Consider the following 17,271-nt stretch of genomic DNA (forward strand, 5'->3'; position numbering starts at 1 on the left):
ACCTGTATCTTTGCTTTTGTCTCTATTTCAATTGTCTCTCACTCAGCTGGCCACACTGCACTCCCTCTTGGTGGGGACAGAGTGCACTCTTGGGAGTTCACCTCTCCTTCCTCGTAGATGGCTTGTAAAGACACAGAAACTGTAAAGAATAATAATGGAATGAAAACCCAAGGCAAAAAAAGGTCCATTAAAAAAATCAGAGTTAGGGAGCCCACAGAAGAAAATGGGTACCTTTCTTTTGTTATTTTTCATGAATTCTAATAATCTACAGGGAGCCCTCAGGGACCTTTAGAAGATGTCTGGTTTTAGAAGACTGAAATTTGTCAAGGATAAAACATGGGTATTGAGATTGGACAAACACAGATTCCAATCCCATTTCTGCTGTATAAATGTAGACAAGAGAGTTAATCACTCTGAGCCACAGTTTTCTCATCTATAGAATGGTGTTGATGTACCGAAGTAGAGGTTGTCATGATGATAAGTAATGTGATCTAACACCAGAGTGCCTGACACATAGTAGTTTCAACAAATGAAAACAATCATTACTACTGTTTTTCCAGCCAAGGGATAGAAATGGGGTAACTGGAAATATTAGGATAACAGGAAACATTGCTTTCTGGGTCTATTCACCTTCCTTTTCTCTAATTCTACCTGCTTTATCTCTAAGTCCCTTCATAGACGAGGACTGAGTTTCTCCATATGGCACAGATAGTGAGTGATGACCAGAAATTCTCTCCATTGGACTGCTTTCTCTCCATTAAATGAAACAAATGACATCCTGAGACAGTGACGTATTACTTCAACAAGAGTGTGTTTGAATACACAACACCTGGTGTCAGGTTTTAGATGAGCTGAAGAGATCAGTTTGCCAGTCTATGTCTCAGTGAGGAATAGACATGGTAACTATAGTGCAGGGCTGAAGGTGAAGGACACTCTCAGAGACATGCAGGGACAGTTGTGATGGCACCAGCAACATCAACAGCTCTTACCGTCTCTGGGTCAGCCCTGTACAAAAGGAGGAGCTTTCCAGGTATTATGTAATTTTATACTCAAAATACACATTCAGTATTTCTTCTTAACCCCATTTTCCAGAAGAAGAAACTGACGTGCAGGGAAGCAATCTTCCCATGCTTGCACGGCTGCTAGGATTCACTTGCAGCAACCCTATTCCAGAGTTTAGGCATAACCATTATTATGAGGCACAGCTTCAGAGGAGTAATCAGGCCTGGGAAGACAGTATTTGTGAAGGGGGAAGAGTTGAGCCAGGAAAGATGGGAACAGTCACTCCAAGTGGAAGGGATGACCAGGGCAGACAAGGGCTGGGGAATCAAAATGAAGCACAACTTGGTTTGGCCAAAGCCTTGGATGAACCTGGGAATCGAAGGGAGACACACCTTAGATGGGAGGCTGGGGACATACTAGGGACCATCTTGTTTCCATTTTGAAGAAGGAGAAGTGAGACAGACAGAGGCGGTGACTCCCCCGGTGGGCTAACAGCAGGCTGAGACTGCGCTTCCTACTAAGCTCCTTTACCCCCTCCTCCAGTCCTGTGGGCCTGCCCCTTGTGACAACAGCTGCATTCTGCCTCCAGCAAGTACTGTGCTTCCTTATTTTAAGGCCCTCCTAAGCCACTGGAGACACACCAGGACTGTTGTCACCTAGGTGTGCCATTTCTGTTAGTCTGCTTGACACCATTTAACTTCTGCTTGGTACCTTGGGCTTAATTCACCTACTATCTTCCTTGAACATAGCTAGGGCAAAAGTATTCATTTGCCACAGATGGATGGTGTACCTAACTCATATTCAAAACCGCCAGACTCCTCAAAGGAGTACGAGCATACATTCCCCATCATTTCAATTCATAATGCTTTTACTTTTCCCTATGTAGAATTCGTACTTCTTTCCAATGAACAGTTGGGTCTTCTGGTCCTGGATGCTGCATGTGCAGAGAAAGTTTAAAAGGAAACAGGAAGTTTTCTCTAGGAAAATGTGGAACATAGGAAGATATTGTCATGGGCAGGCCTTTTTAGTTAACAAGACATAGGGACCATCTCTCTTCTAGTGCAGCCCCCATCCGTGGCCTGGATTTTCTAAGGCATGTGAAAGGTGAGAAAAACATAGCAATCACATTTTATACTTGGAACCAAAAATGGAGGAGGAATAGGGAAAATTCCTTTAAAAAGTACATAAATGTAATATTTCAAGTGTGTCTAAATTCATTAAAAACACAGTGGTACATTATACTCCTTGCCATTCTTCCAGGGGTCTCCAACTGGTGGCCTACAAGCTGGATCTTGGCATGTTTTGTTTCATTTGTACGGTGTTCCCAGGGCAGTGACTGTCTAGAACTGAGTGGGAATGACCTTCTCCAGCTGACTTATGCATGTCCCAGTTCACCACAGTCCACAGATAGCCTCCATTCTTGTGTTTCTGAGCTTACACTCACAATTTATGCAACCTTGCCTAAGTCCTTCCCCTCCTTGTATACCAGAATCTTCACCTATCAAATGGGGATGGGGATGTTGATGACATTTTACAGGTGTTTTGTTTATTGCTTGCCTCCTCCCACTAAACAGTAAGCTCTTAGGAGGGCAGGGAGTTTTGTCTGCTTTATTCAGTGATATCTCCTATCACACTTTGAACCAAATCTGTTGCATAATAGGTGCTAAATAAACATTTCATGAGTGAATAAATGGCCCTAACCATCTATTTCAGCTTAGTGAAACACTTTCTGAGAATTTGCATATTGTGATTTTGGAAGAAAAAAAATTAATCTCCCTTCAGTTAAACTGTTCAAACCTTGGACTTTCAGAGCACGAGAGAGAGAGAGAGAGAGAGAGAGCATAATTTGACTTCCCTCTTACTAATGGCCACAATTGCTGGCCGAGAGGCAGAAAATGATGCTTTTCATTTGTGTATCCAGTGAAGCCTTTATCCTTCTGTCACTGCATTCATTTTAATACTTCCATGTGGCTTTTGGAGCTTCTGAAAGTTCTACTCTTGTGTTTCTCAATGGTCTGTGAAACTGCGGGGCACTGGAGCCTGGCTCTGGGTCTAGCCACCAGGTAGCAGAGGATTAAAGTTGAAAGGGAAGGAGGCACTGAGCTGAAGTCCCCAGGGATGGGGCCACCCCCAGACAGTCCCTGCGCATATCACACCTGCTACGTTTGCAGAATCCCCTCACCTGGGTCAATAGAGAGGGACAGGTGATTCTGATGCAGGTGGTCCCAGCAGAAACCCCCAAGCCTAGTCCCAAGGCACAAAGCATCTGTCACACATTTCTTGCATCATAACTGTCTACACGCCCTTGTGATATTCTTCCTTGCAGCAATGAATCTGTGTCCTACAAGAGGCTTATGTTTTCTAAAAGCGAAATATTCTATAATTTCAGGTGGCTTCCATCAACTTCACCGCGTTTCTACTCTCAGCATCCCTTCCTTCCTCCTGCAACACTTAAATGACACAAGATGAGCAAGAGAAGATTTGCATGACTGCCTCTGGGAGGGGAGGTGGGGAAACAGGAGGTGCACGGGGGTAGATTTCTCATCACTTCTCAGTGTCATGGCATATTGGTTGCTATGGAACTTTTGTATGAATGCAAAGGTCAGACTGTCGTTGGTTATTAGTTTGGGATCTGCTCATTGGTTATCCTGTTCCCATGGTGAATCAGTTGCTTGGCCCGACAAGTAGATTAGCTGGGGTGGAGGTGTGTGTGGTATAAGGTTCCTGGAGATCTCCAAAGTGCCATCACTCTTCCACTTGAGACTTCTCACTGAGACTAATTATCTTCACTAGGTGGAGATAATTATCATACATTCTGATACATTTTAAGATCAGGAATAAAAGAGTTTTGAAAGCCTCAGTCATAATTTCCCATTTTCTTCTATTCTTCTAGGACCTCCTAAACCTCTCTTGTTCTGCTTACTAAGGTCATATGAACCCAGAAAAGTACTGACTCCATGGACAAGCCAATAAGTAAGTGGGGGCTGTGGGAATAAATAGCTGAAGAGGCTCCTTCTTAGCTCACTTGCAGGCAATAAATAGAACCTTGGGTTGAGACTGCCTGGTAAGCAGCACTGGATTGGGCATCAACAGGCCCAAGGGATTGTCTTGGTCACCTCAGAGGAAATCCCTTTCACCTCTTAGGCCTCAGTTTCCTTGTGCATAACGTGAGATGGATAAACCAGATCATCCTAATGATCCTGCCCAAAGCTAAAGGTCTTTGGAACTGTGGTTCCATGTTTTCCAAATGCTCCCTACCTCTTGGGTCCACCTTGGACTCTTCCCTTTCCTCACTCTCATATATCCAGTCCATCAGCAAGTGCTGTCAGTTCGAGTTTCAAAGTATCCCACAAATCCATCTCCTCGACCATCATAATTTCCATCACTGTAATTTCCTCTGGACAGCCATAAGATCCTCTTGCTTGGTTTCTCTGCTTCCACTCTTGACTATTCTCTGCCCAATTCATTTTCCTCATAGCTCCCTGGAGTGGTATTTTAGCATGTAAATCAATCCTTGCCTTGCTTAAAACTCTCCAATGTCTTCTCAATGTATTGAAAGTAAAACTCCAAAACTATACTACAGTCCAGGGTCCTGCATAATCTGGACTCTGCCTACTTCTCTAATGTTATCTCAAACCCCTGTTCTCATTCACTGGGTACTCTTTCCATCTTTGAAAGCATTAAGCTCTTTTCCATCTCAGACCCTTGCACATGGCTAGTATGTTTCTCAGTTCTATGCAAGCCTACCTCTTTTTCACCTATCAACTCCTCAGAGAAACTTTCTCAGAACTCCTTAAGTAAGTCCCCTGTAATTCTACTTCCTTTATTATCTATTGCTATAGCAGAGTCATTTTATTCATAGCACATCACAATTTATACATTCACAATTGCCTGTTTAATGTCTGTCTTACAGCACTATTCTTGCCAGATCCTTGAAGCAAACACTCCAGCCCCCATGCTGCTCATTGATATATATTGTCATATCCTCAGCCCACTGCAGCATGCCATGCATGGCCAATAAATGAATGACACTGGTCACAAATAGGGGGAAAAGGGTACAGAAAAGAAGATTGAGGGAACTAAAGATAAATTTTGCTGTTTTGACAGTTTTGTCCCTCCTTTAATATATCTCTTCTCAAAATGTTCCTCTCCATGGGAAAATGAATCTAAAGATCTCTTAAAAATAGGTCGTTGGACACAAGAAGCAGGCCTATGAAGTCAATTCATGGATAGCATTTTAATCTCACCATCGGCCTAATGAAAAAAATTGTAATGTGTGATCACAGCTAAACTGAATTGTAACTCTGAATATTAAAATGGCTTGTACAAAACCAATTTCACATATAAATATGTTAAAGGGAGGTGGGAAAAGTCTTTAAAGAATTTCAAGAGGATTTACTGGCATATGTCATTGAATGTGTTAATTACAGATGATTTATTCATGATATAAGTGCAGAAAAACATTGACTTCAGGCACTGTGGCCAGTGCTGCTGGTGACCCACCCCAACATCTATCCCCATATGTTCCCCTCTAGAGGCTAGAATACCTAAATTCTTGCTCTACTGGCCTTGCTTGCCACTAGGAAGGAAGGGCCACTGTTCTCACTAATAAGATAGAAGCAGATATCAGCTGCTGGGGTAGGGAGTATTCCATTAAGCTTTTGTTTTTCTGATCCAAAGAGACAGAAATGGCAACACTCCTTCCCTTTCTTGTTGTTTGAACATGGACGCAATATCTTGGTGTAGCCATCTTGTGAATATGAGAAAATGTCAAGACAGTCACAAAACAGCAGATCCTGATTTCACTGAACCATGAACCACTGACTAGTTCTGCTTTTCTAATAATGTAAGAAAGATAACTATCTGTTCATATTGCTGTGGTCAGATTATTGTGTTAATTGCAGGCAACCACATTTAGCTACATTTTGTTGGCTTTTGGGTGACAGACATTAACATGAACTTTGAAGAGATTAAAAGAGATAAAGCTACTTGTGTATGAATGTACATACATGTAATTCAGATGGCACTTGGTTTTCCAAATTCTAAATTAGTGAGGATTTACGATATTTTCTTTAAGTAAACAGCAAGAGTAACTAATTGAAGCTCGTTTGAAAGGATGTTTGATGCAAACAAGCCCCTTAAAGTTCTTCCCACCACAGCACCCAGAGTGTCTCTGACACAGTACTTTGCATGTCAGAGGCTCATGACACGTATGACTTCATCAGGGAATACATAGACAGCAACAATAAAAGCTTCTGTTGATGTTTGCAGCTGCTTGCTTGGTCTCTGGCTCTGATCATTCACTGTCTAAGTGTCCTTGTCTTTTTTGTATGGCCCAAGTGAGATGAAGTACATGCCTTTTCTTTTTAGCGTGTATTTCCAGGATACACTGTAGTGTATACTCTGACTCTCAGGGTTTCTACAGGCCTCTAAGCTCTGGGAATGGCCAGGGTGGGCCTGATAAGGAAAAGTCACCTCAAGTAGATATTACTTCTTATTCTGGAATGTTTACTCTTTTGTCTGTAAGACTCTTTAATCCAAAATGACAAATCCTTCCTCCCAGTTCCTGTGAGAAGAAGTCTCAGGAATCCTGGTGTTGCTGGTCTCTGGGATCAACCACTGGCTGTTTCTGCTTTGTCCCTGGACTTCGCAAGAAGGGAGAAGTCCAGTGGCTTTCACATCAGTGTGAGCACCCTTTCTTCCAGTGAAGTTTAGTAGAAGCCCAATATATAAAATCAGTAAAATATTAAAAAATGGCCCTTGTCTTATAGTGCTTCCTGGATATTATATTATGGGTCCTACATATATCAATCTATTTTAAACCTCATAACAATACTTAAGGTGGTAACAGTTCCATTTACCAGTGAAAAAAACAGGCATAGAGTGGAGGTGTTCTATCAAAGATTGGGAGGAAGGAGGCTCGGATGGGTCCTTCATAGTCTCCTTTTCACCTCAGTGTCGGTTCCTAAGATACTCTAGTGGAACCCTTAGAAGACCTGGAGACAATGTTTGAAAATCCTTTTGCAGCCCGAGGTCACAAACTCAAATACTCTACCAGGGGCCAGCTGAGTAACAAAGGAATGAAGGTGGTTACCTGGGGGCTGCAGTGTGGTGGCGTGTGCAAGGATCAGCTAAGGGGGTGGCTGCCACTCAGCTTTGCACAACCATTGCCAAATTCTGTGCGGATCAAGCACAAACATGCCTCCCAGAGGACTTAGCTTTTGTGGGCCACCAACTTGAGACAATCGGAGAATGGGTGGAGACGTATCCTGAGGTCAGACCACTTGGGTGCCATTAGAAGGTGAGATGCCCACTGATGAAGGAAATAATGGAGAAAAACAAGCCCATGGGTCTTTTTGGACATATGCATATTGTGATGGCCCTATGTTATACTGACTAGCTAAGAGTCATTTCTTCCCACTGTTTATCTACTGGCCTGATTTATTTTTAAGCAAGTCCTTCCCCTACTTGGTTCTGTCTACTCTTCACCATGTGTTTGCCAGTATTGGCCAAGCATCCAGTCTCACACCTCCTCTCCCACGCACCCCACCCCCCAACTGTCTTCTTATTTAAAGAAAAACAAGATTATAATGGTGAACAATGAGACTACCTAAATTATACAGCAGCCAAAATGAGTCCTGAGGGAAGATCCTTAGGAAGATTTTATTCCTTTGCTACTCAGGAATATTGGTTCTCATTGACACTCAAATGCAAAACAGACAGGTGGCTAAGATGCCTCCAGCACTTGCCTATAAGGCCTTAATATTTATGTAACTTGCCCCCAGAAGGTGACAATGTGTGCAAATCTATTTATGACAGCCAAATTCTAAGTCATGCCTCCCCACATGCTTTAGAAACTTGGTAGTCTACAAGGGACTGCCTAATGGAAAAGGAGTTCATAGACACTGAACAACTGTAAAAGGAAAGGGAAATACAGTCAGTGCTTGTATATCAGATAAACTGGAGGGGAGCTGTCACATGAACATTCCAGAATGTAGTTGAAAGAACATCATACACAAAGACAGGAGGTCAATAAATGTGAGGACTGGGCTAGATTGGGAGTTTTCAAGTTTCTTTTATGCCCCCGCCGCCTTTCCATCCTTCCTCCTTTTTTTCTTTCTTGGCTTAGGAATCATTTTTTTGAAAAAACAATAATATTTGCAGTCTAATGTATAAAACAGACAAAGTGGACCTACTGTGGTTCCATGTGGAGGCTGCGGCCTCACTGATTTGGGCACCCTAGCACTCTCAATGCACTATCTGAGGCACCTCTGAGAAATCCCATGTTCGAACTACAAGAAACAAATTTACATCACCATTAGAACTAGATTATTTCCAAGGTCTGTTCAGAACTAAGAAAAAGAGAACCCTTTTCTCTTAAAAATGAAGAAACCTAGGTCTGCTAGGTCAGGTGACCTACTCAGGGCCATACCTAGCATGCTATAGCCGGTACTAGAACCCACTCATAGTTCAGTGTTCTCCTTCCATCATTTAGAAAGTCGCATAGGATGGTGGTCTGAATCTCAACTCACCTAGCTACAAGCTCTGTAACCTTGGCAAGATATTCAACATTTGTGTGGTTCCTCATTTATGAAAGAAGATATAACAAGAGTCCCACCTTATGCTTCTGTGAGGAATCAGTGAGATAATGGATGTATGGGACTCAAACCCTTGCTTAGCATATAGTAGGTGCTTACTAAGCGTTAGCTGTACCATACTCTCCTCCATCCTTTCTCTGTTCCTTGCAGCTACAGAACACCAGACTTGTGATTATCCCTATTAATCTTGATGGAGCACATCAACCAGATAGCAGACAGAGCTGGCTCAGACACAGGATGCATCCAGCCGATGGACAGCATGCACTGGACAGTTGGCTGTAAAGCATAGCTGAAAAGCTGAATACAGTGAAGTCTGGAAATAATTCCTATCTCTTAACTTTCCAATATTTGCTTTGTTTTCCAAGAAAAATAAGCATTGAGCAAAGGGGTTGAGAAGAGCTGACTGACCTGGGAGAAATGTCACATCCTTGTTGCATGAATGCTCCCAGGGAGAACCACAAACTGTTGAATATCCCAAACTCATTGGATTGGTCACTGGTTGTCTGGTCCCGCCCTTCCTCAAACTCTTCACTGTGCCATTCATAGGGGCTGAAGCGGCTGACCAGGAAAAGGACGACACTCACTCCAATGTAGGCAAAGACAATGCACATCCAAATTTCATAAGCCAAAGGATCGAGGAAGGAGAAGACCCCCGGCTTGGACTTCTGCGGCTTTTTTATCATGATGGAGATCCCCAAACTCATAAATGGCTTGGAGAAATCTATCACCTCTTCCCGGACCAAGGTGATAGTTAAAGGAGCCACGGCCACATCGGCTCTCTGCAAAAAAAAAAAAAAAAAAAAAAAAGGAAGAAGAAGAAGAAGAAGAAGAAAAAATGCAGTTGAGCTCAGCAGCTCTCTGTTCTCTTGTTTCTTTCTCCACTGAATATTCTTTTGCATTTTAAAGGATGTGCGAGTTGAAAAGAAACTCAGAAGTCTAATTCCTCCTACTGTCTATATTTCTGACAAATGAATGATCAGCTCACTGTCTTATAGGAGAGATTATCCCAGTGTTTGACAGTTCTAACTGTTAGGGCATCTTCCTCACCTTACTAGAAGGGGGATGTTGTGATATCTGTGGCTTCTGCCTTCCCAGCAGCCATGCCTCCTTCCTCCACAAGAAGAACCACTCCTGTCCACTCTCAGTCCTTCTAGTTCAAATCAGCTAATCACCCTGGTTACATAGTGAAGTGCATGACCCAGGTTTGGCCATCGGTATACTTCATTTCCCTGGTCAGAATGATTCATTCAAAAATGGTATAGGACTCAAGTCCGTTTAATGAGCATTAGCCCCGAGAGTCAGAGTGAGAGATTTAGAAACTGATCCAGAATGTCATTTGGGCCATGCTAAATTCAGGGCTTACCCCAGACTCCAAGGAAGATGGGTTAATATATTCTATTTGTTCCCAGGAACATGAGCCAGCCCTTCTGTTTGCCTAAGCCAGCTTGGATTGGGTTTCTTTTACCTGCAGCCAAGATATCCCTAGCTAATAGTGTGGTAAAGGCAAATTTAACTCAATAAACTCTTACTGGGCACTTCTTTATGTTCAAGCCCTAGGCTGGATGCTGAGGGTAAGCTACAGTCCCTACACTCAGGGTATTACAAACTAGTAAGAGAGTCGTTATACATATCCACCTTTCCCTCCTCTCACCCCTCCCCTCCCCCGCAATTTTTCAGTCTACCAGGTAGGCTGGATGTACTAGCCAAGAGATACACAATGATACAGGAGACAAGAGAGGCATTAATTCTGGCTGAGGAGATCGGGGGCTACATCATAAAAGAGGTGACACACAAATTTGGCATTGAAGAGGGGTAGGATCTTGTTGCTCTGGCACAGGACACATTTCAGAAGGAGGGAATTATGTAAGTGAAGGCCTTAAAGAGAGGAGGAAAAGAAGCATCACAAGTATTTTTCGTGAAGACGCCTAAGAAACATACAAACAATTCAATTTTTAAAATTCAGATCCATGTAGACAAACATAAAAAAGGTTGCAAGAAATGCTCATCTTTGAGCATCTAGCATGTGGAATCACCATCCTTGCTCTTCGGTCTTTCCTCCCTCTCCCTAATGGCAGAAGCACTGGCATCTACACAAATAAAAATCCACTGCTCTGTTGGCTTGAGATCAAGAGATCCTGGAAACCCAAGAAGGTTCCATGGACAGGTGCCACAAAACTCATTTTTGAAATGAGAGACACATCTGTGCAAGTCTGTTCCAGGTGGATGGCTTTCTCTCATGATGCACAACAGTCCAGATGTGAAACTGGTGACAGATGTGTGCAGATGAGTGCCCCACTTAGCTGCTGACTGGTGTTGCATAGAGAAAATTTCGTCTGATTACTGTCATTGGCTGGGGTTTTTGAGAAGGTGCTTCAAGTGGAATAAAAACCCTGGCTTCAGAATGACTTAAGATCTCACCCAGGGAAAGAAACTTTCCATAAAGCAATGTGAATTTGATAGTAATTCTGCTTTTTTTCCCTAATAGTCACTGCATAAATCTTTTATTATTATTATTATTATTATTATTATTTTGCAAATACTTACAAGCAAGTGCAAGGGAGAAGATACCTACTCTTTTGTCTGTACCCTAATATAGATAGAAAAGGAATGGAGGAGAAAAGTAATGGAAATGACTTAGAGGGACTACTACATGTTACCCAAAAGGGAGGTGAATGAAGACCATCTTTGAAGGTGGTAACAGGAATTGAATGGATTCGTTTGATGCCTCCTGATGTGAGTTAATGAAAGGGACTGTGGGCTGGAAAAATCACAGAAGCACATCATCATAATGCTTAGTTCATTCAGCAGTTCCAAGATTTGTTTCATAGAACATTATTTCTGGAAGGATGTTAATAAGTGTAACATAAAAACAGTGTGAAAATTAGGAAACATGAATCTAGGAAATATGAACTTAAACAGGTGGGGCGAGACTCCTCAGAACCTTTAGAAGATCACTGTGCACTGAGAATTTCCTAGAGAGGTAAGTAGATGTAATACTTCTAAAATTATCTGGCCGTGGATCCCTGAGCATCAAAAGAGACCCATCTGTGTAGGAGACATACACAGTGGGAGATGCTACATTCAATGACCTTACTTTATAGAGAAAAACTCAGGTCCAGAGAGGGAAGGGATTTGTGCAAAGCTGCAGTGTTTCGGTTTGTCTGACATTGACTGAGAGGTCTTAAGAGGTGATTTCCAGCACCTGAGGTTGTTAGTGATGCTCTGCAGGATTGGTCAAAGGCAGAGCTTACCTGGGAAAGTTAGACCTGGCTGCTCTGCTGGTGACTTGCTGACCATGTGGCCTTAAGTGAAACTGTTGTCTTTTGGAATATCAAATCCCTCGCTAAAAAAAAAAAAAAAAAGACGCGTAATAATTTTTTGCCCTACCTATTTGATAGGATGGTTTTGTGAGGATCAAAAGAATTCAAATATGTGAGAATACTGTGAAGTGTAAGCATTCCACAGATGCTCAAAATTATTTACTTAAACTGACATTAGGATAGTAGCTTCCAAAATTAAGCATACGTCAGAATCACCTAGAGGGCTTTTAAAAATGCAGGTGGCAGAGTTTCTGGATCTCGGCGTGATACCTGAGAATTTGCATTTCTTTTTTTTTTTTAATATTTATTTATTTTGGGGGGAGACAGAGACAATAGCAGGAGCTGGGGAGGGCAGAGAGGGAAACACAGAATCTAAAGCAGGCTCCAACGCTCTGAGCTGTCAGCACAGAGCCTGACACGGGGCTTGAACCCATGAACCGTGAGATCGTGACCTGAGCCAAAGTCAGATGCTTAATTGACTGAGCCACCCAGGTGCCCCGAGAATTTGCATTTCTAATAAGTTCCCCAATGATGTTGATGCTACTGGTCCAGACATCACACTTTGAGAACCACTGACCTAGGCGAGCCCCAAACAAAATATGTGATGTCTAGAAACAATCCTGGGGAGACAGTAAACAGTTTTGATGTTGTAGGTAAAGGCGAAATGTGAAGAAAACCATTAAGGTTGGAGAGCTACTCTGAGCCAGGCACTGTGTAGGTAAACTCCCCACCCCAGCCCGGGGATACGGGATTCACTTTCCCTGTTTTACAGCGGTTCAATAACTTGCAGGTGCCTGCCGTCAAAGTTCACTCTCGTTCTGCTCCACCAAGACAAAGGACAGGCAGGGAAGCCACCTGTGAATCAAGCACAAAGCCAAATCCATGCAAGAAGCAGAAACTTCATTTGTAGCATGTGGCATCTGAGAATGCAGACACTATTGCTATGCCCATTGCCAGTAAACAGTAGCCTTACAGTCCAGTGCTCAGATGGCTTGGAGTTCAAAAGCCAGGCTGCATGTCACAACTCTGCTTTTACTAGCTGTCCTTTGCCAAATTACATACCCCCCCCCCGCCACACTGGGCCTCAGTGTCCTTATCTATGAAATGTGGAAAATAATTGTATCTGTCTTATGGGGTTGTTAGGAGGAGGAAGTGAAATAATGTGGGTCAAATATTTAGCATGGCACCGGGCACATACTACCTGTGGAAATGCTACTACTACAGTTTTTGATAAGAACAAGGTGGAACAACATAAGAGACTCTTAAAAACTGAGAACAAACTGAGGGTTGATGGGGGGTGGGTGATGGGTATTGAGGAGGGCATCTGTTGGGATGAGCACTGGGTGTTGTATGGAAACCAATTTGACAATAAATTTCATATAAAAAAAAAAAGAACAAGGTGGAGCAAAAGAAGATGAAAGAGACCTTGATTGGCTTAACTATTTAAAAGGCACAGAAAGAATCAATTTGGGAGCCTCCAAATGAGTTTTGTCTGACCTTCTGGTTGTTTGTGGCTGACAGTTCCTCAAACTCCTCTATTCTTCCTCAGGGGTACAGAAAAAGAAAGCCAGACCAAAACTCAAGGGAGGATGTTGAATTGGGCCCATCATGGAGTCTTGAGAACACAGTTTATAGAGCACAGAGGGACAGGCCTGATGGAGGAGAGGGGATGGATGGGAAAGGGCTGGCCCTGGGGCATCAGAGGTAACTCTGGTTTCTTACTGATGAGCCAGTGACCCACCACTGACTGTTGGCTATTGGGAAGCTTGACCTCAGGATGATCATACCATTGTTCTGCCAGGATCACAGGCCTTTTGCTAAGGGAACTGTGGTCCATGGGGTGAGGTCGAAGATGAATGCTAGTGGAGGTTCCCATGGAAACCAGCCTCCAGCTGCAGCATTAACCGTCCAGCTCTCTGTCATCAGTGGAGCTTCCCAGAGTGACAGAAGTAGAGGGAGGAGAAAGGGTAGAAGTACATTCCACTCCTCAACTCATTAACCATCTTATTAGGTCATCTTGAAAGCCACTTTCCTATGGAAGATTTTCCTTATTTCATCTCTTTTTTGAGTTCCCTTTGTATGGCTCCCATGGCCATCATGAGTCCTATTGCCTAGATATTGGAGAATGGAATTTAACCTAAATGGTTGCTTCATCCTGGCCGGAACTCAACATCAACCTGTGACTTAGTATATGCTTCTGCTCAGAGACCCTGCCTATAATCTTCAGTTTCTGTGAGTAAAGCTGTGGTGGTCCCTTTCCTGCAAGCAGTGGCTGATTTCTTACATTACATTTGTTGTTTCTCTACTCAAGTATCTTCATCATCTCCCAGTACTCACTGAATCAATCCACTCTTCCCCTTGTCACTTCATACTCAACCATAGCCCTGACTGCTCAATCCAAGCCCTCTACACAAATGACCACTGTTTTCTTTTCTTTTCTTTTCTTTTCTTTTCTTTTTTAATTTATTTATTTAGAGACACAGAGAGACAGAGAGACAGAGAGAGACAGAGAGAGAGAGAGAGAACAAACAGGGGAGGGGCAGAGAGGGAGAGAGAGAATCCCAAGTAGGCTCCATGCTGTCAGCACAGATCCTGATGCGGGGCTTGAGTCTACAAACCATGAGATCATGACCTGAGCTGAAATCAAGAGTCAGAGGCTTAACTGACTGAGCCATCCAGGCACCCCAATGATCAATGTTTTCACACTCTCCTTACACCTCTCTTATTTCCATCACCATTCTATTGTTTGTACTTTAGAAATTCCTGGGCTGCCTTTCTCTCTATTTGAACATGGGCAATTTTCAGTTTCCATATCTTTTTTGATGGCTAGACAAACTCATGTTAGCCTCTTGCCTGATCCTTGAACCATACTATCTTTTACTACTCTCTCTCATTGTATTTTCTACCCCATAAAATGTTAAGATCCTTGGGGACAGGGATCAGATCTTTTACTTCTCAGTGATTCCTTAAATACTTAAAGCAATTCAGACATTCAGTGGCTTCTCAGAAATGCTTCAACTTATTGAAGATTTTATAGCAATCGTGCATGGTGTTATTTCAAGTGCAGTGAGTGATATAAAGACAGAGAGACCTACTCCTATTACGCAGAAAACTATTATACAAGGCAAGGTAAGCCACAACAGAAACAGAAACTAAATCCTGCAGGGGAAGGCAAGAGCACTTAGAAAGGAGAGTTAATACCTGTTATGGGGAGAAAGAAATGACACCTTGGAAAAAGCAATATTTGATATAGATTTTTGGAGAAGGGACAGGAGTTTGGGGGTACTTAATGGAAGGGAGCACTATAGAGAACAGAGTGACTCAGGGGTGGTCTTGCTGAAGTGGATGGCATCGGAAAGGTAATATTGGGGTGAGTGACTAGAAAGTTAGGTTGAATCCAGGGTGCATCTGGCACCAGGGAAGAAGTTTATATGGAGGGGCCATAAATGATTTTGAGCAGGGGAGTGGCAACTCAGCGGTCTGCCTCAGGAAAACTCATCCTGAATCTCAGTATTGCCTGTGTTAGATCATGATCAACTGCAGTCACAAGACTGAACTGAGAAAGCCGGGACCAGTAAGTAGCCTTGAACAAAGAATGTCTCAAGATATTGGATTTTGAACACCTCATCTTTTTGGCAGCAACTATACTAAGTTAGGGGGTCCAATAGTCATCTGTGGACAGGGTCAGCCAACCACCAAATTATTTTCTGTCAAACTCTCTCCCTGTCCTCCAATCCCCCACCCTGTGGAGAACTTACTCCATAGACCAGCTCTCCCACCATGCCATTCCAAGCCTTGGTGTCAGGGTCACGGGCTCCATATTTTCCATCGCTGACAATCTCAAGACGGTAGGAGTAGCCCACATGTTTGGCAATCTCTGCTGCCAGCTCTACACAGTAGCCCTCATAGCGGTCATTGCCCTCAAACTGGTTGGCATTCTTCTTGAGCATCACATACGGATCTTCCTGGTAGAAAAATGGGGGAGAGAGAATGTGGGTTGTGGGTCCACTCATAGGTAAGGAGGACTTTGGCATGGCAGGGGAAGATGTCAACAACGTTGCTTAACTTTGGTCTCTCTAAGTCCCTAAACCTACTTCCTGCATTTCTGCTCCCTCCATTACAAAACTTCTTGGGCTAAGAAAGTAAACTCTTAAAATAAGAATATTTCATAATTCACATGTGGAGCTCACCCTTTTAAATTATGTTCCAGGAGATTTGTATTTTTTGGAGGTGCCTCTAGGGCACTATGTTGGGAAAGTAGGCCCTAAACAGTCTCCAGCTTTCTCACAGGCAATCACTGAAAATCACAGCAGTTCAGTGGATATAAAGTAGCTAAAGTGCTGGCTTTTAGGAGACTTTCTTAGAAAATGGCTTCTACTAAGGAGTGTACAGTCTGAGAACCACCATAATTTAGTCTCACCATTATGTCTTATATATGGGTAAACTATGGCTCAAAGGAGGGTAAGTGACTTATCCCAGTATACAAAATGAAATCATAGCAGAACCAGAGTGAAAACAGCATCTCTAATTTCTAGGAAACTCCTTTTTCTACTCCCTCTTTCTACCTATAGCATGGTTTCGGCAAGAAGAACAACCAGCTTATGCTCCTGGGGAAAACCTTTGTGTTGGTCTAGCTTCCATCTAGATAACCTCGATGAAGGACTGAGTACTCACTAGGATTGTAGTAACGATGTATGTTCTATTCTGGACACTTGAATTGTCCCCCCCAGCCTGAGCATCGGTGGCTGCGGGGACAAACTTATCATCTTCATTCCAGTAACCGATCTGTTAAGGAGAGGAAAGTGGTGACGTGAGATGAGACAGGCTCCTCAGGACTGGCCTACTGTGGACCACCCAGCCAACACCAGACAAAAAAGCAAGGATCTAGGCATCATATCATACAATATTGGACACACCAGGCTCTAAAGCATTGGTAGATAAAAATAACAAGAGGTAAAGTGCTCTCCATCCAGGTCCTCACAGTCCCACCCTCTTGAACATCCTCACCATGATGGGCTGAGCCTAGAAATTGCCCCTGTGAAGAGGGGGCGGGTTTAACTCTTAATGCAGCTAGAATATTTTGTACAATGCAAGCCATGGCTGTGGAAACTAAATTCCTTGCAGTTGTTCACAAGCTCAAACCCCTTTTGCTTTATTTCTATTAACCCTTCTCTTCCTGAGCTCATTCTGAATGGCAGTTGGAATCATATGATTTAAACATTAAATTCCTTTTGCTTTATTTTTATATTTACCTGTATTTTTTCCATCTAGATTTAACTTCCTAGGTGATTGTTATTTTATGCTTTATCATTTATTTCTCTTATTTCCAATTATGAAATATTATAATACTG

The 17,271-nt window shown here is 42.8% G+C and overlaps 1 protein-coding gene across 2 annotated transcripts in view; it reads right to left on the reverse strand.

Moving 5' to 3' along the window:
* Positions 1-17,271, reverse strand: part of GRIA1 (glutamate ionotropic receptor AMPA type subunit 1) — a 306,995-nt gene that overhangs the window by 78,843 nt on the left and 210,881 nt on the right. For both annotated transcript variants that reach the window (XM_030328848.1, XM_030328844.1), the window contains exons 9-11: positions 16,595-16,705; positions 15,679-15,885; positions 9,009-9,379 (exon numbers count right to left, since the gene is read on the reverse strand). In XM_030328848.1, the coding sequence (XP_030184708.1) occupies positions 9,009-9,379; positions 15,679-15,885; positions 16,595-16,705 (689 nt within the window). The remainder of the gene's footprint in view (positions 1-9,008; positions 9,380-15,678; positions 15,886-16,594; positions 16,706-17,271) is intronic.

This window comes from Lynx canadensis, chromosome A1 (genome assembly GCF_007474595.2).
Source record: "Lynx canadensis isolate LIC74 chromosome A1, mLynCan4.pri.v2, whole genome shotgun sequence".
In the NCBI taxonomy this organism is placed as follows: domain Eukaryota; kingdom Metazoa; phylum Chordata; class Mammalia; order Carnivora; family Felidae; genus Lynx; species Lynx canadensis.